Source organism: Pan troglodytes, chromosome 19 (genome assembly GCF_028858775.2).
Source record: "Pan troglodytes isolate AG18354 chromosome 19, NHGRI_mPanTro3-v2.0_pri, whole genome shotgun sequence".
NCBI lineage: Eukaryota > Metazoa > Chordata > Mammalia > Primates > Hominidae > Pan > Pan troglodytes.
This window is the reverse complement of record NC_072417.2, coordinates 74,612,095-74,633,127: the sequence shown is the minus strand read 5'-3', so window position 1 is coordinate 74,633,127 and position 21,033 is coordinate 74,612,095. Positions and strand designations below refer to the sequence as shown.

At 53.7% G+C, this 21,033-nt stretch overlaps 1 protein-coding gene across 2 annotated transcripts in view; it reads right to left on the bottom strand.

The window, feature by feature from the left end:
- Window positions 1–20,652, bottom strand: part of TBX4 (T-box transcription factor 4) — a 32,937-nt gene extending 12,285 nt beyond the window's left edge. For both annotated transcript variants that reach the window (XM_001142886.7, XM_016932678.4), the window contains exons 1-5: window positions 20,263–20,652; window positions 16,168–16,353; window positions 15,214–15,308; window positions 6,904–7,023; window positions 5,186–5,333 (exon numbers count right to left, since the gene is read on the bottom strand). In XM_001142886.7, the coding sequence (XP_001142886.4) occupies window positions 5,186–5,333; window positions 6,904–7,023; window positions 15,214–15,308; window positions 16,168–16,350 (546 nt within the window). In that variant the 5' untranslated portion in view covers window positions 16,351–16,353; window positions 20,263–20,652. The remainder of the gene's footprint in view (window positions 1–5,185; window positions 5,334–6,903; window positions 7,024–15,213; window positions 15,309–16,167; window positions 16,354–20,262) is intronic.
- Window positions 20,653–21,033: the final 381 nt, after the last annotated feature.

The following is a 21,033-nucleotide window of genomic DNA, read 5'->3' as shown; positions in this document are numbered from 1 at the left end:
AGTGATGCTGGGACAACTGGATAGCTCTGTAGAAAAAAAAAAAAAAATTGGATTCACACCTCAAATCAATGCCAGGATAAATTTCAAAAGGATCAATGGTTTAAATGTAAAAATAAATACATAAAATACTAAAAGAAAAGTCCCTTATAAGTAAGGAGGGGGGTTAGGGCTTTCAATAACTCAAAATCCAAAATCTATAAGGAAAAGACTGGTCAATTCAATCAAAAGCATCGGTGTGGGAATATCACTACAGGCAAAACCAAATGACAAATGATAACCTGGATATGTGTAACTCATCACAGATAAGAGCTACATCCTCCTAATTTATAAGAGTTCCTAGAAATTGATATCAAAAACCTACAAGAAAAATGAGCAAAGGATGAGAACAGCAGTTTGCAGGAGAGGAAATTTATTAAAAGAAGATGCTTAACCTTACTCATAATAAAGGAAATGCAAATTAAAGCTAACACTGATATCCACATTTCACCTGTCAAACTGACAAAAATCCACAAGTTTGCTCTCCCACCCTTATTGGTAAGGCCACAGCAGTGGTGGAAATAGATACATCAGTACAGCTCCCATGGAGGGGAATTTGGTGATATTTTCAAAGTTACAAATCCATGTACCCTTTGAACAGGCCATTTATCTCACAAATATACTTGGCACAGCATAAAATGGCATATGTACAAGCTTAATCAGAAGAGCAAAGAATAAAAAAACATCTAATTCCTTCAACAAGAACTGGCTACATGATTTCTGAAACAATCATTTTGATAAAATTCTATGCAGCTGCAGGCCGGGCGCGGTGGCACACGCCTGCAATCCCGGCACTTTGGGAGGCCGAGGCAGGTGGATCACCTGAGGTCAGAGTTTGAGACTAGTCTGATCAACATGGTGAAACCCTGTCTCTACTAAAAAAAAAAAAAAATACAAAAATTAGCTGGGCATAGTGGCAGGCACCTGTAATCCCAGCTATTCAGGAGGCTGAGGCAGGAGAATTGATTGAACCCGGGAGGTGGAGGCTGCAGTCAGCCAAGATCACACCATTGCACTCCAGCCTGGGCAACAAGAGCGAAACTCTATCTATCTCAAAGAAATTAAAATAATAATAATTCTGTGCAGCTGCAAAAGGGATGAGGAAGCCCTCTCTGAATAGACTATTCTCCAAGAGATATTATTAAATTTACAGAGCAAATGCAAAAAATGTTTCTATAGTATGCTACCTTTTGTGTGTAAAAGAGAGGATTCCAGATTACACATTCTGCCTATGTGCAAAAAAAAAAAAAAAAAAAAATGCTGAAAAGAAATTGGTAGCCATGGTTGTCTGTACTGGGGGTTGAAAGAAACAGTGGATCAGGAACAAGTAGAGAGAGATGTCGTATTGTAGACATTTTAATTTATTCAATGATTTATGTTTAAAGCTTGTGAAAGTATTTCCTATTCATAAATAAAATGTTAAGATGCAAATAGGTATAAAATTATAACCTTGGCAAGTACTAGCATGAAAAGGTGCATAGTGCTCTGACAGCATGGAATGAGGACCCCAACCTTTCTCTCTGAAGAAGGTGCATTTGAGCTTGGATCTCGCAGCTCAGGAGTAGCTACCTAGGCGAAGAAGGTGGGAAAATAGTCCCAGGCCTAAAGGTGTGGCAGTCAGGCCTATGCCAGTTATGAAGCCCAGTGGCTAGAAGGAAGTCGCATATTAAGGGGACTAATGCGTGCTACTTTGTGACTGAGGAAGTGCAGCCCACACCTCTAGCCCAGGGGCTAATGCAGCCCCTCCAACAGTTGGACTCACTGCGTCAGAAATCATAAACTGGCCCTTCCTCCTCAGCAATCTGGGATACCTGCATGCCACCATTTCCTCATCGTGCTACAGGATACAGGTCCCACCTATGCCGCAGCGAGGCCCTCCCTGACTTCCTGAAGCCCAGGTATTGCTAGAAGCTTATTCAGAAGAGGAGAAGAGGAAGAAAGCCGAGGGAAGCAGTTTCCTTTCCCATCTCATAGTCGCCTGGCACAGGACCCTGCTGGGCGTGGGAGGTAGTGGCAGGCAGGAGGGACAGTAGGCAGGCAGCTTCTGTGGCCAGCAGAACAGCAGAAGCAAAGCTGAATTCAGGCCACCTGGAGGCAGTTCATCCAGCCCCAGCCCCATGGTCCTTTCTGCTCCCGCCTGGCCCAACCTCGGGACTGGAGCTGACTCCCAGGTCTGAATCTGCCCTCCTGAACCTGCCTTCCAAGGTTCAGACTGGAAAATTCCTTGTGGATTTCTGCTGTGAAGGCTTTCCTAATCCCACAGCAAAAACCCACAAGGAGTGTTCTAGTGGGAGCTCAGTCCTTTTAGGAGGTTCTGGCCATGTGGTCTGAGAGGTTCCTGTTCCAGGGCCCCATGTACCATACAGGACAGGCTACCAGGCCCAAGACTTCAATCTAAGGTCCTCAGACTTCAGAGAAGAGCAGCATTCATGGAAGAAAGGAATCTTGAATGATAGGAAAACCCGGATTATCCCAAAATAGCTGTTCCACACCCCCGCCCCCGACAGTCAGGGCTTCCTGTTCTTTGAAGCCTTAAGGCACCAGCAAGCAGACACATGGGCTCTCAGCCACCCTGCTCATCTCCTGGGATGAGGAAATGGGATGGCTTGGGCCCAGGGATCTCCAAGCTAGAAGGACACTGAGTCCACCTGTTGGACCCCAAGATGATACCACAGCCACTCTCATGAGCTCTCAACTTGCCCTTTCGCGAGGAGAGAGCCCACCCTTTGGGGCAGGAGTTGGGGGTGAGGGCTGCCAATAGGAGGCAGCTGCTCAAGCTCCTGGGATACCGTGAGGATCCCCAAGAAAAGTCCAAGCCCATGTGGCTGGAGAAAGTCCCTTGAGGCCTGGAAGCTTTCAGGGCAAGCTGAAAACGTAGAAGTGGTTGTGCAGAAGGAAGGGCAATTCCCAATACAACGTGGCTTTTCCCCAGCCTCTTGCACTGAGAAGCCAAGAAGGGTGACTCCTTCATCCTTCAATGGGAGCTCACCACTCCCACGGGCACAGGCCAAGAGGCAGAAGAAAATCAATGTCCAAATGGGTTGCTGTGCCCTGATATGTCTCTCCACAGCCCTTGTCTGAATGGCCAGAGGCTGCTCCCTCTTCAAGGGTTCTCTAAATAGGTGAAGATACCACAGCGAGAGCCCTGGGTACAGAAAGGCAGGGGAGAAGCCCAGAGACACTGGACCTGGAAGCAGAAGGCCTGGGTCTGAGACGGTACCTGGGCCCTGCCACACCCACAGGGCTGTTGTAGCCAATAAACTGCAAGTACTGGGTAAGTGTGGGGATGAAGGGAGAAGGAAGATGCTCTGCGTCCCACTCATCCAGGGAAAAAGCTGAGTTCCTGTGGGTAGTATCCCTATCATCAAGGCAAGGGAAGCCCCAGGCAGGCATGGCAGATGTAGCCAGGGGCACCCCCAGCATCACAAGCCCATCAAGCAGCCTCACTGGCCCTGACTTCTATGCAGTTTATCACAAACCACTCACAGACCCAGGGAGAGCTACTGAAGAGGTTAGCCAGGCTGTGAAAAGCTACTGCTGGGCTGTGAAGGCCAGAGCGCTCTCTCCCACTTCCTAAAGAAGGCGCAGCTTTCCAGCCCTTAACTCCCTCTGCTCTCACTTTCTAGAGGTCAGGGAAGCAGAGGTGTCCTCTGAGACATCCCTGCAGCTGGCAGCCCTGACAACAAGCTGGCTCATCCAAAATCCTCTCCAGGTTTGGATCTCTAGGGACAAATGGCCACCCAAAGATGCAGCTCCCCACAAGCTCTGTATTCGCCCCCCATGGGGTCTGTGTGTGTGTGCAGTCGTGGGCCAGGTTCCCTAGCCTCCCCACACAGAGACCCTCCCTACCCTTTGAGGCTGGTGCCACAGCCTGGCCAAGCATAGGAAGTTGGGTAGGAGTTGACTGGGAACAAAGTCTTGACCAGGATGGTGCCCAGGGAGACCCAGGAAGCCCCTCTGCCTCTCAGCTGAAATGCCTTGGGGCTCGGGGAGGTGGGAACTTGGCTGATCCTCCCCATTGGGAATCTGCCTGCCCTGTATGGGAAACCCAGTAAAGGGACTCACAAACCAGATAAGATAAGTCAGGAGTTGACTGCATTAATTAAACATTCTCCTAGCTGCTTGTTTATAGCTCACCAATGACTCAGAAGCGAACTGAATAGATTCTGAGAAATTAAAACTAGAAGCTCAATGCCAGTTACATATGCATCAATCAGAAAAGAAGCATGGCTGGAGTTTTCCATAGGAACTATGCTTCAGAGCTGGGACGTAAAAGCGGGACATACCTGCACATCTCGTAACCCCAACAGCCACACCTGCATCTCAAAGCCTCCACTGCCCCTGCCCTGCACTTCCCCAGAAACCACGGGCAGTCTCGAGGGGAGGGGCCTGTGCCCTGGCAGATAGTACCAGGTCCCCAGACTTCTGTTTGCCACACACTTGAGCTAAAAATTTCCACATAAAAATCTCTTTTTTGTGGACTTTCCAGGGCCAGATGGGGAAAGAATGAGCTTGGGCTGCCTGGATGGGGCGTCAGCAGCATCCCTGGGGCTTCAGAATCTCTTCTGTAAGGACCAGGCCAAATCCAGCGGGAGCTAACATGTGAGCCAGAGCAAGGTCTTTTCTCCCAGAAGCAGGCGGCTGTCAGGCCAGGCAGAGGGTACACACCAAAGAGGGGCTTTGGAACATATCCGTGACTCTCGCTCGAAAAGGCTTACCCCTCTTGTGTTATGTTCCAGCAAGGCAAGATTTTGGGGAACTGAAGCTGAGATCTGACCCGTCACCTTTATCATCATAGCTGCCATTTATTTAGCCCCTCCTACGTGCAAAGTGCTTCTTGTATACCCTCTCATTTAAGTCTCACAACCATGAAAGGTACATGTGGTCATCTCCATTTTCTAGACAAGGAAAGTGAGGCTCAAAAAGGCTGAGACAATTGTCCAGAGTTACCCAGCCAGTAAGTGGCCGGGAAGGAAGTCCAGCTCTCTGCAGGCCTCAGAGGCTTGAGCTCCTTCCCTAAACTGGTCAGTGAGCGCCAAAGCCTGGAGCTGGATCCCGGAGTGGATTCTCCCTATCCCCATCCTGGCCTGTCCCACCCCTAAAACTGCCCCAGACTTGCCTCCTGGGGCCAGGCAGCCCCCATGCTTACATGGCCAAAGGGGTCCAGGTGGTTGTTTGTCAGCTTCAGCTTCTGGAAGGAGACCAGCTGCCGCATCCAGTGGGCTCCTGTGGCAGGAGAATCCGGGTGGACATACAGCCTTCCTGGCATGGCTGGCTCAGCCTTCCCTGCCACCATCCTGCCAACAGAGCAGATAAGAGCAGGTGATTACTCCAGGGGCTGGTGAGGCCAGATTCCCCGTCCCCTCTTGGAGCAAACCTCCATTGACCAGAGAAAAAAATAGCTGCTGGTCCCACCACATTGTCAAATTAGTACTTCAAGGGTAGGAGTGTGAGGTTCAGAGGAGAGAATGCTGAGGAGGAGAGAGCAGTTCTGAATCTCCTTAATTTTACTGCAGTAGAGAAGAAAAGGGAAGTTACAGGGAAATGGGATCATTTAATTGAAGGACTGGGGCTAATCACAAAGATATTGTGAGGAGATTTAGGCACTTCTATGTATATTTACACTTATGATTTAAAATTTTTTTTTCTTTTTAAGAGACAGGTTCTCACTCTGTCACCCATGCTAGTGGTATGATCATAGCTCCCTGCAGCCTCCAATTCCTGGGCTCAAGCAATCCTTCTGCCTCAGCCTCCCAAGTAGCTGTGACTACAGGCATGCACCTCCATGCCCAGTTAACTTTTTACATTTTTTACAGAGACAAGGATCTTACTATATTACCCAGGCTGGTCTCAAACTCCTGACCTTCAAGTCATCCTCCTGCCTCTGCCTCCAGAGTAGCTGGGATTACAGACATGAGCCGCTACACCTGGTATGATTATGATTGTCACATGTTATAAATTATATTATTTAGAGGGAGCTTCTCAGAGGACCTAGACAACTCTCAAAAGGCTTGTCCCCAAAACAATGGTAAGAAATTAATTGGTAGCTCTCCCCGCAGCCAGAGCCTGCTCTGAGTTCTAGCCCAGAGAGGGAGAAGAAACAGAAACATGGCCCTTGCCAGGACGTGGCCACCAAATCCTGCCTGCTCGGCCCAATCTCTCCAGCTCTGTAGCTCACTTGCCACGGAGCCCAGTGTCCTGGCTGGCTGCTCGCTCCCGGAGCGCTGTTCCGAGCTCCCAGGCAGTCAGGGACTAAGGAGTTGGCCTCATGAAAGGTAGCCCAGCGTTTATTTACCTGGCCCCTTTTGGTTTTGTCCCTTTACCTCTCTATGTCTCCCAGCCCCTTGCCAAAGGGTCCCATCCACCAACCCCCTGGTGGAGCCTCACTTCGTCTGGATGGCTGGAGGGGCCTGAAGCCAAGGAGAACATGGAGAAACAGGAGAGTGCCCCCAACAGCAGGTAATGGCTTGCTCTCAAAGTCCCCAAGAGAACTGCTCCCATCTTCCCCACAGTGAAGCACTGAGAGTCTAAATCTGGCCAGTGTTAATGATTTGTCTGTCACCTGACAGCATAGTCACCAAGTCCTGACTACCCATGGCCATAAGGAGAGTACAGACCCTTGCGATCCACCAAACTCCCAAACACGCAGCTGGTTTTCAGCCCAACCCCAGCCCCACCCGAAGCAGGCATGCAGACATTCGCTGACCACCTCAGCCTCCGCACAGCCAGTTCCAGGCAGTGGACTCCAGCCTGCAGACCTGGGCAGTCACTCAGGTAGCTAAGAAATCCCCCGGACAAAACACTAGGTGGGGGCGTGGCAAGTGGGCAGTTGAGGGAAGGTGGGTGATGCGGTCAGGGTCCACTTACCATTTGTTGTCACAGAACTTGTAGCGATGGTCATCGGCAGGGACAATGTCAATCAGCAGGATGTACTTGGTCTTGGGGTTCATGCCTGTGACTTTTACCTTATAGCTGGGGAACATCCTCCTGGGGGAGCCGAGGGGTGAGGCAGAGCGTGTGGACAGAGCACCAGGAGAGATGGAACAGAGTGAGCAAGGGGGCAGAAGGCCGCTAACAGATGCTGCCCTTTTGGCCAGCAATCCTGGCATTGGTCACAGCTGTGTGACCTGCACAACTCACTTCCCCCTCTGCCCGAGCTGCACAGTGAAAAGGTGGCACTGGCTGCTGTCTCTGAGCCCCTGCAGCTATCAGTCTGTGTCTAGGAGGAGAGTTTACACCATTTCCCAAATTCACTTATCCCCTCCCCCATAATCCCCTAAGACTTGGGGCTAGTGCCCATGAGCAGCTGAAGCACAGAGACCCCAGTCAGGATTGTGGGAGCAGATTCTGACGCCAACCTTGCTGCCTTAATTTCCCTCCTGTCCTTTGCCAGCCCACACACAACTGAAGTTCTGGGGTGCAGTTATAGGGGGCCGGAAACCCCCATCAGCTGCTTCCATAAATAATGAGCTGCCTCCTCTGGGTCATGCCTCTGTGGAAATCCTTAGGCCTAAAACCAGCTTGCAGGAAAACAGGAGACTGCTGTCCAAAACCCTGCTAGGTTTGGGTTCTTCCAGTGTGTCTATCGGGGGTATTTCTCCCTGTGAACACCTCACCTGGACCTGTGCACCCTGAGTATCAGGGGAAAGTCGGTCCAGGAGCCTCATGGATAAGAGAGGGCATGGATTCTGAAACCACCTGCCATGGTCACAGCCTGGACCCCACTGATAAGCCTTAGGCAACTTGCTTGAACCTCTCTGTGCCTTGGTTTCCTTATCTCTAAAATGAGGATAACATTACCACCTATCTCATAGATTGCTGCGTGAATTACCACGGACCCCTGCTGCACTCCTCCCTCAGCAAAGTAAATGGAGAAGTGGTATGACCTACTTCTGTGAAAATGGATTCACCAAAACCCAGAAAGTTTGTCATTTCCTGCTGCCCATGCTGAGGCTGTCAAGGGCCCTGAGGTTCGAGGCACATTCTAGAGGGGGCTTCCGCACACCCCTCAGCACATACGCACACACAACAGCACAGCGCATACACAAACGCTCTGGGCACAGCTCCCTCCCCTAGTCACTAGGTCCCTGACTTCACCAGAGGGAAGAACGGAACTTCCCACGATCCTCCTCAGACTCCATCCCCCACCCCAGCTGATCTTCCACAAAGGTGTTCCCCAAGAGAAACAGGATCCAAACCTAGCTGAAGACACAGTGAAGACACTAAGCCCCACTGAGCTGTGCCACTGCCCGGCTGGTCCACTCTGGGACAACCATCAGGTGGTTCTCTGCCTCTCACTAACCCAAGACAGTACGGGACCCTGGAGAAGCTGTCCAAGATGCCACAAACAGCTGATCAGAGGCCCCTATTTTGTCACCTGGGCACCAGCTTACCTGGACAGAACAGGGCTTCCAGAAAGGATCAAGGCCTCTATAAGCTGGCAGGCCCTAAGCCCAGGCCAGGACCCCGACCGAGGTGGAGGGTTCACTTCCTTGCCAGCCCACGCCCCACCCAGCCCCGCCTGTGCCCCTCTCTTGCTGGAGGAGAGGCCTGTGCAAGCACTGCAGGGCGGGGACGTGGGGATGTGGGGTGTGTGTGCCCAGGCGCATGTGAGCGGTGTGCAAGTGCGCATGTGTGGATGTGTGCGTGCCTGGAGGGAGGAGGGAAGTTCTAGCTGCAAGTCTAGGGACTTATAAACCTTGTGGAAGAATTTGTCTCAGATGTCAATTGAAAGCATTTTCAAATATCCACCCCACCCCCTCTCCAGGAATGGGGGAAGTGAGGGGCTCAGGAACCCAACCCTGCCTCCTGCTTACCAGCCCCTCTATGGGGCCTGGGGGCGCAGCTGGATCTTGCACCACCCTTTCCCGGCCCTGCCTCTCTCCTGGTGGGCCAACAGCTGAAGCAGGGAGGGCAGCAGCTGCCTCACCTCCCCCTTCCCTGGGGTAAGGCCAAGAATCCTGCCCCCTGCAGGCCACCATTTTGTAACTGCCACAGAAACAGCCACAAAATGGGGCAGCCCTGGCCATACTTGGGCTGGCCTGGCACCGGGGGCCTGCACTCAGCTTGTTTCCTGTCATCATTCCAGGTGGCAACAGCAGAGGGCAGCCATGGCTTCCCTCCAGGGCCAGTGTCCACATAGGGGGCCAGGAGCGAACAGCTCACTGCCACTTTGGCACGCGTCATAGCCTAGGCTGAGAGAAGGCTAAGGGGCCCTGGCCTTCCCCTCTCCTTCTCCCTGCTGGGCTTCATTACCACAGCCCAGGAGGCCAGGCTGACACTGACTAAGTGCTTTCTGGAAGGCCTTTGAGGAGCCTGTTCTCTGCAGCCCCAGCTGGTGTCTTGGGACCTGGCCCCTGCTGGAAGCTGATCATAGGCCAGATTCCTGACTGATAAGGAGATGTGGGCATCGGCACAGGGAAGGGGAGTACTTCCCAGCCTCGCCTCCCCTGCCCACCAGTTCCCCTCTACCTAAGGCAGCAGCGCTCAGAAGCCGAGGGACAGGGACGTAGGATGTCTGGTCTGAATGGGGAGTTCAAAAGCCCTCTGCTGTGGCCTGAACTGCCTCAGGGAGTTCCATTGCCTTCAATGCAACAGATGTCTAGGTCTTGGCAGGGTCTAGTTGGGGGACTGCTGAGCCATGCAGAACCCACTCTGGGGTGGGGTGGGGGGCCCTAAGCACTACCGTTTCCCTGCCTAGGTGGCTCCAGAAGGAGGAAGGGTCCACCCAGCGTTGGGAAAGGGCTGCCTGTGAAAGTGAGGCCCCCTCTGTCCCCTCCATTGGCTTCCTGCCCAGGTCGAGGGGAGAATTCAAGGCCCCTTGGGCATCTGCCCTTGGGTTCTTGAAGGAACTAAAGTTGGTGCCTAGACGCCTGACTTGGGGGTGTTCCCCAGCGTGGCATGCCTCAGGCGACAGAGGCCAGGCTGGGTTTGGGAGCTGTGACTTCCTGTGAGCTCTGCCTCTCTAATGAAAGGTTTGAAATGATGGAGTGAGATGTAAATTGGTTCTGTGATTTATGACATAGAATGTACCTGAAAACCAACACCCTACGGTGGAAAGCAACGCCTCCCTGTTTGTGTGTTGGGGTGGGGGAGGTGACCAAGAAGGAAGACACTGCGTGTGCCGCCTGTGTCCACGCAGGCCCTGCCACCAGCGCTGGCGGTGAAGCCCGCCTGTCCCGGGCACTCTGCGCTCTACCTCTGGGTCCGCCCCAGCAAGCCCCATCCTTGCGCGCTCCCCCGCTCCCCTCCCTGCACCCTTTCCTTATGCCCCCTACCCTCTCCCTGCTCCCACCCCGTCCTCCTGTCCCTCCCTCTTCCCAGCCCCTCGGCACGCTTTCCACGTGCCCCGCACCTTCTCTCCGCGCCCCAAGCGCCCTCTCCAAGCTCCCCCAGTTCCCCTCGCGCCGTCGGGCTCCCGCGCCCCCAGACAGATGGGGGCTCCCCCCCCCTCCCCACGGCACACGCGGAAACGGTTCCGCCAGGGGAATAAACAAGCCGCCTGCTCGCCGGCCCGGGAGGAGATGAAAGCCCGGGGCTTCTCCTCTGATCATGAAACAGGCTCTGAAAGGGTGCGGAGCTGGAGCCTTTATCTATTCATACTCGGAAATGGCTTTAGAATGAACTGCTAAGATAAGCTTCCTCGGACGTTTCTCGGTGTTGGAGGCGCGCGGGGCGCGGGGCAAGGGTTTGGGGCTTTTTTTATTCTGGCAACAAACCCGTAACTGCGAACTCACTGCTGAGGGAACACGCAAGTTCTAGGTGCGCTGCGAGAGCCGCGGGAGCTCCCCGGCCAAAGCGGTGGCCAAATTCAAGGCCCTTACTCTCAGCCCCTTTCCTGGGGAAAGGGACAGAGACTAGGGGATACCCCTAGATTCTCTCCACCTGGAGGGTCCCCCAAGCCCCAACCCCACTGCAGCCCCGACTTTCTCGGAGGTCCCTGGGGACTCCAGGAACAGCTACACGGATCCTCCCTTAATGTAGGGGAACACCAGCCAGAAGGGGTCAGAAGTCTAGAGAGCGGTTTCAAAGGTGGGGATGGCTCTGACTGGGCAGGCACACAAGAAGGATTCTGGGGCGGTGGTGGTGATAATCTATTTCTTTATCTGGATGAAGGTTACACGAGTGTGTTTATTTTGTGCAAGTCTGTAAAGCTGCACCCTTAAGACCTGTGGACTCTTCTGTAGGAATGTTCCACTTCAATACATTTAGGTTAAAAATTATATATGTGTGTACACATACACAGGCGCCTTGGAGCTCAGAGTCTGAAAAGAACCCTACAGCAGTGAAACGGCAGGGGTCCCCTTAAAACCCTTTGTTTCTCCAACCCTGATGTCCGTGGGGGCTTTTCAGGAGGAGTCCTGGGTGTGCGGGGAAGAGGCCAGGGCCCAGCATCCAAGGCTGGGGTTAGGAGTGGGGCTGCTGGTGCCACCTACACTGAGACCAAGCCTTTTGTAGCCAAGTGAGTTCTGATTTTGAAGATAATAAATCGATTTCCACGTTTCACACACATACATAGAGGCATACACACACATACATAGAGGCATACACACACAGTTTTCTAATTCACCCAAAGCATATTTAAGAAATCTTTTCCCTGAGGGAGGGGCAGGGGTGAGAGTGTGTGGAATGGATGTTGTTTTGGAAGATCAGTTGCTTCTCTTAGATTTTTTTTTAAAGGCACTTCCTTCTGATAGACTTTTGCTTTCAGAAAATACTTTAAAAAGAGATCAAAGCACTCTCTCCCCAACCCACTTTCCCAGTGTCTTCAACCCTTACTTCTCTTATCATCCACGCCACTGGGCTCTGACGCTCTGTATACAGAGTGAGGGCAATTGGCTTTGAAGCCCCAGATTAAGCCGGGCCAAATCCTTGCCTCAGAATAACAAACAATACAGGTTCAACAGGAGTTCTCATCGGTAGTTCATTTTTCAAACGCAAATTCACTGTCACTAACACAAGCAACATTGAACTCAACAGGCTATGAAGGCTGATAGTGGAGATTTATCTGGTGGCAAAACCATGACCTAGGAGTAGGGCAGTGAGACAGTTAGGCAATTTTCATTTTGGGGAGGTTTATATTTAAATTTTTTTGTGGAGCTCATTTTTATCTATGTTTGGGAGAAAATGCAGTTTCTCACATGTATCAAGCTTGGCAGGGATGTGGGGAGGCCAAGAGAGGGATCTGCTGTCTGCAGCTATCAGCATGAACCCTCTGGACACAGAGACCCAAGAGACTGAGACGGGCTGCGGAGGGCTGTGGCCCCCATTTCACACCTGACATGGAGGTTGCTGAGTATTCAGAAACTGGTGGCTCCCACTGTGGTTGGCATTTTATCCACCAGGCCAAATTGTTTGGCAGTTCAAAGTCACTATCCAGTGAAAGGGATTCTTCTCTCTGTCAACCTTCAAGACTCTCAAGGACCCAAAGGGCTAAGGTAGGAAGGAAACTTGTGATCTGAGAACTCAACCTGGCTCCCCTTTTCCAGGGCCTGCTCCTGCCCAGCCAGATGGCAGTTATCATGTCCCTAATCAGCCAGGGTCTCTAGGGCAGAGCCACAATCCACACTGAATAGGACCCCGTAAAAAAGCAATCAAGGGAACTTATCAAAGTAGGGGCTGTGTTCTGGGGGTGGGGTGTCTCATCTGTTTTCCTGTGTGGACCTGGTAACTGCCTAACTTCCCTTCTCTAGGGTTTGGTTTATGTTCTCTTGGTTCTCCTCCAGCTCTAGCCATCTAGGAAGCTATGATTCCAGGTTTAGCAGCAAGGCCCAGACTGACAAATGGAATTGTACCAAGAAGGGTTCCAGTAGAGGCACACAGAATTTGGGGAGCAGGGAGAGGCACTGGACAGGATGTTGAAGAACCACAGCCTGAGTAACGTAGATCAGAGCAATACAGTGGTTGCTGAAGGAGGGGGGCAGCTATGAAGGAGGAAATGGGGTCTGTGAGGGGTGAGGGGTTGGGGGCATGAAACTAGTGATTTTCTTAAGAACCAGACCCAGTGCAAGGATAACTTTCTGCCAGAGAAGTGAAAGGCTGTGATGGATCCATAATTGGCCAACATCATCACAGCCATTTTAGAAATATTATCATAATTCCCTAAGGTCCATCTCTAAGCCGCAACTAGGATCAAGCACAAACATCTGCCTGAAGCTGGCCACCTATGGAAGTATGTGTATAAGTGTATGTGTTGGGAGAGGGAGGAGGAGGACCCATGCAGATGCAGGAAACACTACTGAGGAAAACAAACAAACAAAAATGCCTTTTGTTTAAAATGCCAAAGGCCAGACATGCCCAGAGAACATGCTGGCCAGTTATTTTCAAGAGACAAGGTTATTTCTGCTGCCTAAAAATGGAAGTTCTGAACCTTTCTCTTTCTTACCTTCTTTCCACACTAGCAGGCACAAGAAATAGCCCCATTCCCCTTTGCACTTGATCAAGTGGATTATCCATTTACCAACCATCATCCACGTGATTCCCTGGTTTGAGTTTCACAGTGATAGAAAAGGAAGGGACAGCAGATAGGTCTACGGTCACCATTTCCCTGACACCACTGAGCTACAAGGAGACTGTGACTTGCCCAAGTACACTCAGCCAGAAAGAGGCAGGGCTTGTGACACCTGGCTTCCACTGTCCTCAATGCCTGCTCCATGTCGCACCCTCTGCCAGCCCCTTCATGTGTCTTCCTTCCCTATCTCCATCCCCAAAATACAGCAAGCTCAAGCCCTAAACTACACCTACTTTCTCTCCTGATAGAGGCCCTGAGTGGTGATGCCACCTCCCTGGCTAAGGCCTGAGGGTGGCCAAGTGCCCAGACCTCCACCCTCAACAAAATAAAGGAAACTTTATAAGGCCTGCCAGTGAGCAGAGAGGAAGGACCACAGCACCCCATACGCTGCACACAGCAAACCAGCCGGCTTTTTGTTTCCTTTGAATAGTCTATCATTCGCTAAGTGGTTCAGCAGAGCTGAGTTCTCTAAAAAGTAGAAGAAAATACTGAGTGGGACGCCAGACACTTCTCTAATTATTGCTAATATTATTCGCTAGCACTTCTTGTGTGCTTGCATGTGACAGGAACTTGGTGCTTTACGTACAATGTATGAGGCAAGACCTGTTCTTTTACAGATGGAGTGGGGAGGGAGCAGAGACCATTAAGTACCTTGTCTGAGGTTGCACAGATGAAAGTAGCTGAGTTGGAACTGGATCCCTCACCCACCATGGTCTGACTCCAAATTCCTGGCACTTGAGCCTTCATCATCTTATTCCTTCAAAATCCCAATTATGAGACACATCCAGGCAAAGGGACATTTTCACACCTAATCTGTCCTCAGGGACCGAAATCAAGTGTGTGTATGTGGAGAGGATAGAGTGGGTGGGGAGGGAGTTCCTGAACCTGAACTTGCCAGCGTCTCTGTCTACAGCAATCCACCTTCACCTGATAACCGTTCTCCTCCACACTCCTGCCCCCACCCCACCAGCCCCAGCGAATCGCTCACTCACCCCCACCCCCGCCGTGAGTCTTCCTCCTCTCATCCTCTCCTCCCTGTTCTCTCCCACAGACACCAGCGCATTTTAAAGATGTTTCCACTTTATAAATCATCCTTTTCTGGCAGCCACCGAGAGCCGCTCCCCCAACAACACACACGGAGCCCAACGTAGTGCTTTCCCCTTGGCCAGAGATGGGGATGGAAACAGAAGAGCGGCGCCCCTGGGATGAAAAACTTGGGGTTCGAGTCACTCACGAAAATGTATGAAAACTGAACAGCATAGTCTATTTCCCTCTCCCCATCTGCTGAGAGGCATCTCTGGGTCTCCAATCAATGCATTCCTGAGAAACCTCCTCAGGTCCTCAAAGAGAGGAGGGCAAAGCAGCCCCCCAGGGGGCCAAAAGTGCTGGAGCTGGGACTTTTGAGCGTCGCGATCCCTGTTTGGATTCATTTGCATAGCGCTGCCCCTCCCCTCGGTCTTTCCCGCAAGGCCCGCGCGGCTGCGGTGGCCCCCTGCGGGCTTTGGCGGCCCAGTCCCAAGCTGCGAAGGGAGGTGGCACTGACGCCCGAGGAGGCAGAGAGGCCTCCCACAGGCCACCAGGCCGGGGCCGAGAGGACTTCTAAGGGACCTCCCTGGCCCCCCTTGCTCCCCACCGCCATCCCCGGAAGTAAATCTCCCAGCGCTGACCTGCCAGCCTTAGTGATGATCATCTCGGTGCCCGCCTCGTGGAACTTCTTCCAGAGCTCCTTCTCATGCAGCCCCACCTTGATGTTCTCGATGGTCTGGGGATGGGAGGGAGAGAAACTTGTGTCTGCCAGGCCCAGGGCTCCACGCGGAGCCTGAGGAAAGAAGAACCAGACCCGAAGAGCTGTGCGGAACCCTGCCCGCCCGGAGCCCATGGCTCCAGATTTCGTTTCACAGAACGATTTTGAACTATTCGTGAATATAAAAGAATTAATCGGTGGCTAAAACTTCCTCCTTTAAAGCTGCACCTACGGAGGAACCCTCAGAGGACACACATAGTGGCCAGCGCAGGTTAGACGACACTCCTGCTCACTCATGAACATTTCTGTGGCGGGCCATCGCCACAGGCTCCCGGGGCAGACACAGACAGGGAGAGGCGCACGCACCCTCGGCCAGGCGTGCGCCTGCAGATAGTGCACACAGATCCCCAGGCGGCATCCCGTGCGCTGTGATAGTCCGATTATCACTGTGAAGCCCTCGGCGACGTCCCAGAGGCCTCGGAGCCCCGCAGCGGCTCCCGTGTGCACCGGCGGGGTGGCCTCCTCCTGCCCCCCGCCGTTCGGTCCCAGGCCCTCTACGGGTTGTTGGAGCTGGACACTTGGTCCAGGCTCGCTCAGATGCTACGGGGGTCTCCCTCTCTCTTACCGCCCTCTCCTCTATCTCTAGCTCTAGCTCTTGCTTGTCCCAGAGTAGCCCCGAGGGCTCAAAGTGGAGAAGGACCCAAAAGGCAGAGAAAGCGAGCCATGTCCAGTGGAGAACGAACAGGCAGACCGTCCTGAATGCAGCCAGGTCCTCCTGAAAGCGAGTCCTGCCGACAATCGGACGGAAAGACGGACACAGGCGGCCCCGCAGACAGACCGACGCCCGACTTCTACCCGACGGCTGGCGCAGCCCTACCTGCTCCGCGGCGGCGGCGGCGACCTCGGCCCCGGGTCCCGGGGGGCTGCCTAGCGCGGCTCCGCTGAGGCCCGGCGCTGCCAGCGCGGGCTCGGGGGCGTTGGCTGCGCTGGCCTCGCCGAGCGCTGGGCCCGGGGCCCGGAAGGCCTCCTCGCTCTCGGACAGGCCCTTATCCTGCAGCATCTCCTGCGGGCACAGCACACAACGAGTCACTCGCCCAGGTCCACACTCGCCAGAGGACCCCTGGCCCTCTCCAGCCGATTCCGGGACTTCGTGCGGGGCGCGGAGGCAGCCCTGGAGCACGTGGACCCCGCCCCCTCCTGAGCTGGAGGAGGGAACCCGCAAGGAAGGCAGGTCCCTCGCCTCCTCCCTTCAGGCTGTGGACCTGGGAGGGTCTGCGGCAGTTCAATGTCTGCCTGCCCCTGGGTGTGGGGTTCTGTGATGAGTGGGTCTAGGGGAGGGACCGCCCTCTCGGCATTGCCACAGCTGCACCCCGAGTCCCTCACTCCTACTGAGCTCCGGTGGAGCCTGAGGCCTGGGTCTTCTCGGCTGTTCCCCAATAACTGGTGTCCAGGCCTCTCTGTGGGCCCAGGACAGCCAGGACACTTCCTGGCCATGCAGGAAAGGAGAGCCAGGCTGGAGGGCAGGGCCCAGGCTCCTGCAGCTCCACACCTGTGTGCAGAGAGGGCCTCAGGACCTCAGGCCCAGCGCACCCATCTGCCCTCACCCAACCCTTCAGACAGCACTGAGGTAGAGACTTCCTGAACCAAAGGCTTTCACTCCAACACACTCCCCGTCCACACACATCCTCTTCCCGTTCTGGCACAGACATCCTCACACCCAAACACAGCCCCTCACACAGCATCCCACCAGCCTGAGCAGCCACACTCTCCTGGGTGACTGATCCAGGCTCTGCCCTCAGCCCAGGCCTCCCCTACTTGGTGCTCGAGTTCGAACCTACAGGCTCACTCAGGCACACTTTAGCGCCACAGGGCTCTGCTTTGGGCCTAAAGACCCACACCCTTCCCAGTGAAGGACCAGGCCAGCAGGCTGGGCCCATTCACAGGAACCGCTTAGCCCTGCCCGGCACAGCTACATTTCTTCGGCTGTCTTGGCTGATTCCCTCGCCTACTCAGGTGCCTGCTCCCTGCCCGAAGCAGGTCCTGGGGCGTCGGGATGAGAGCACAGCCTGAGAGGCCAGCCTGCCCGCATCCCTTAAGGGTGTGCCCCGCTTGCTCCGCTTCCCCTTTCCACCTCTCTGCTCTTCCCCATCCTGCTGGACCTGGGCGCTCCAGCGGGGCTTTCTGTAGGTCTGACGGCCCCTCTTGAGGCGGAATGCCCCGCCTTTCTCTTCCTACCTTCTTCCCGCTCTCCCCGGGCCCTCCCGGAGCATCCCCGGGCTCAGGCCTCTCGCCCATCTTGTTCAGAGGCCTCCTCATCCCGGGCTTAGACTTCGACTCCCAGGACCTCGCAAAGTAAACAAGCCAAGTGCAACCCAGGAGATAAAAAGGGGCCGGGGCCAGTCTGGGTTGGGAAAAACCCATAAAGATAAGGTTGACAGGCGGACCAGTCTTCGGCCACAGCCTGCAGGGAGTGAGACTGGCTGGACATGGCCAGCGCCAGCACCCGCCTCGGGCCACGTGCGAACGCGGGCCGAGCCTCGGAAACCTAGGAGTCCCCACACAGGGGGCCGCTGCGCCAGTAGGGTAGCTGCCCGCTCCGGCCAGCGCACTGGGTCCAACTATATCTAGGGCCCCGGCGGGATCGGCTCCAGCGACCAAGCGATCCGCTGGTCCCAGATGTGGCGGCCTGCGGGGTCGCAAGGAGGGGCCGTCTCGCGCTTGGCCCGCATGGCCATGGGGTCCTCTGCTGGGCTCTTGTCACACCCGGAGCCGTGCAGCGGAGCCCTGCGGCTCGCGCCCTGCGCTCTCAGTCCTACGCGCTCAGCCCTGCCCTGTGAGGAGCTGGTTCACCGCCCGCGTCCACTGACGCCGGTCCCGCAGCTCGGACTGGGGACGAGGCCTGCTCAGTGCTCTCCCTCCCGGGCTCAGGGTTTGCCTCTTCCTTTTCTCTCCGCCACGAAGCCACATCCAGACCTCGGGACAGCTTGCCCCCTTCCCAGCAATTTCCTTTTTTCCACGCCCGGCTGGCCCGGGGCGGTCGTCCCCGCGGTCCTCTCGGACCTCGAGCTTGGGCGCGCTCGGCCGCCGCCAGCACCGCGGGGTCCCGCACTCAGCACCGCATAGCGGTCCGCTCTCGTCCTTCACATCCACTCCTCCGCGGGGGCGGCCCGCAACCTCCGCTGCCTTTGCGATGGGGTCTGTTGCTTTCAGCTGCCTCGTTTTCCAAAGACGACAGCATTTTTCTTTTCATTTTTAGGTTACTGGGGATATGTTTCTTGCACTAGGGGAACTGTTACTATTTCGTACTTTTAAAAATATTTTAATTGTCCTTATTACCGTAGTATTTTGATCAGTTCGGGAACTTTGAGAATATCCTATCGCGTGGATTATTACTACTTTGTATCTTTAATACTGTATGGTTAAAGCCCTGCTTTGATTCGTTAGCTTACTGTTACTAAATTTGTTGTTTTCCTGTCACTGTTCCATCATTTCAGGGCCGCCTGGCACATTCATAATACTATTTCCAATATCGAGGTGACATAGTGAACAGTAGGTCACGTTAATCTATTGTAATTTTTTATTCTTGCTTTGTATCCCTAATACGTTTCCGTTGCTTGCTCTTCATTTTGTTTATACTTTGTCACGCTGTTTCAATAACTTCTTGTTTACCATAACTTGTTATATAATTGTTCTCAAAATTCATGTTAATTTCCCTCACATCCTTATAATACTTCTTGTTATCTAACCACAATTTGTTTTGTTAGGCTTGCTCATAACACTCCAGGTATTATTCTTCAACACACCCCGACAGTATCTTGTTACTTTGTCATTATTTGTAATGTTACAGATCTGAACTCGCTAGTTACTCATCACATCATTACTTCTTGTTATTTTGTCATACTTTGTAATATTGTTGTAGCTCTTAATACTCTGATTATTTTTCATCACGTTGGTACAATACTTCTTATTACTCAACCATTATTTATAATGTTCTTGTGACTATTAATACATTGGTCATAAATTGTCATATTACTCCAGCAATTCTTGTTAATATGTCTTTATTTATATTACTATTGCTCCTAAGATTTTAGTTAATATTTCTTTTAATAGTTCGCTGTAGTATCAATAATACATTATATTATTATATCACTACCACTAATAGTATTTCCCTTAATAGTATTTTCATTGTTCATCTTTCTCCTACAGTTCGTTTGCTAGTTTCCTACAGTTTGGTAATTTGTTACACTATTACTATATGTTATATTAGTGCAATTGGTTTTAATAAACAGTCCTTACATTGTTCCTCTATTTAGAATTACTTTGTCTTTAATCCTTTTAAAAATTGTGATTACTATTTTCACTTGATTCTGAAAGTGACTATGATTGTATTATTTGGAAGTTCACGTGTTATATCAGTTATGCCGATTAGCCCTTTCTTTGGTAATTGTTCACATTCCAATAATCTTTAATCATCGATCATTATTTATATATAATGTTCCTTGCTTTAATTTTGACTAGTCTATTGCATCAAAGGCTCTGAGTCTAGTGTTCTGATCACTCACATATCTACACGGATTTTCGCTCCAGTACCGGGGCCCTCTTCCTTGGCCTTGCGTATTCTGCAAACACCAATTTCCAGGCCACCGCTCCGCCTGTCACGGCCTTGTTCTTAGGGTGCTGGCGCTGTCGATATTTCTATGCTCTTGGATCTCTAGACCCAATTCATCGCGTTACTCAGAGAGGAGGGCTCATGCCCCGACTACTGGGTGTCGGGCCGAGGCGGCGGCCCGACCCAAGGCACTTCGCGCCGCCTTCCTGCAACTTTGACCGCCCCTGAAGTTCTTCCCCGGGTCGCGTGACTCACCCCTTTCCAGCTCATCCTCCTGTCCGACCCCGCAGCCTAACCCTGAGCCCCTGTGGCCCCAGCCCCGCACGCCCAGCTCGTCCCCACTCGGCTGGAACCCACACTCACCCTAATTGCGGTGCCGCATGCGGAGGCGCCAGCGGCCCGAGGTCCCCTGCAGGTTCGGGTCCGAGGAGCGCGGGACGGCCGGGGCTCCGACTCCGCGCCGCCGGGTCAGGGTCCAGCTGCCCGCCGTGCCCTCGGGGCTGGACACATCCCGGCTCTGGAGCGGGCCCTTGATCTCCAAGGCTGCACTTTGGGGCCTCAATTCCCTCCTCCTCCCTCCCTCCCTCTGGGGCCGCCCCCCCTCCGCGCTGACGTCGCCGCTGTCAATCAGTCTGCGCCCGCTGTCCCCCGGGGAGGGGGGCTCCAGGGTTCCCCGGCGTCGCGGTCCCCAAGATCCCGAGCCCCACGCGAGCCGCCGGCTCCTCCACCGCGCGGCCCAGTGCCCTCCTCTTGGCCCTCGGGCCCCGCGAGCCGGGTAGGGGCTGGGAGCCCCGCATGGTTTAGATTAGAGAGGCGGGAAGCAAGGGCGAACAGCCCGGCTCTCAGCCGAGGCTCGACAACCAGGAGGGCTCGCCTGGCCCCGCCGTGCCCGAAGACTAGGACGCTCCACGACCGGGTCTGGCCACCCCCTGCCGGCGCCCGCTTCCAGGCAGCGGCTTCTACGGATCCCCGGCTGCGGGCTCCCCGGCCGCAGAGCCCCGCTCCCCAAGCCCTGCTCCCAGCCGTGCGCGCTGTTCATTTGGGAGCCCCGGTCCCGAGGTCGCAGGCGCACACGCGCCTCACAGGCCCACGCTCCGCTTCCCTACCATGCCCACCACGCGGCCTTGCACTTCC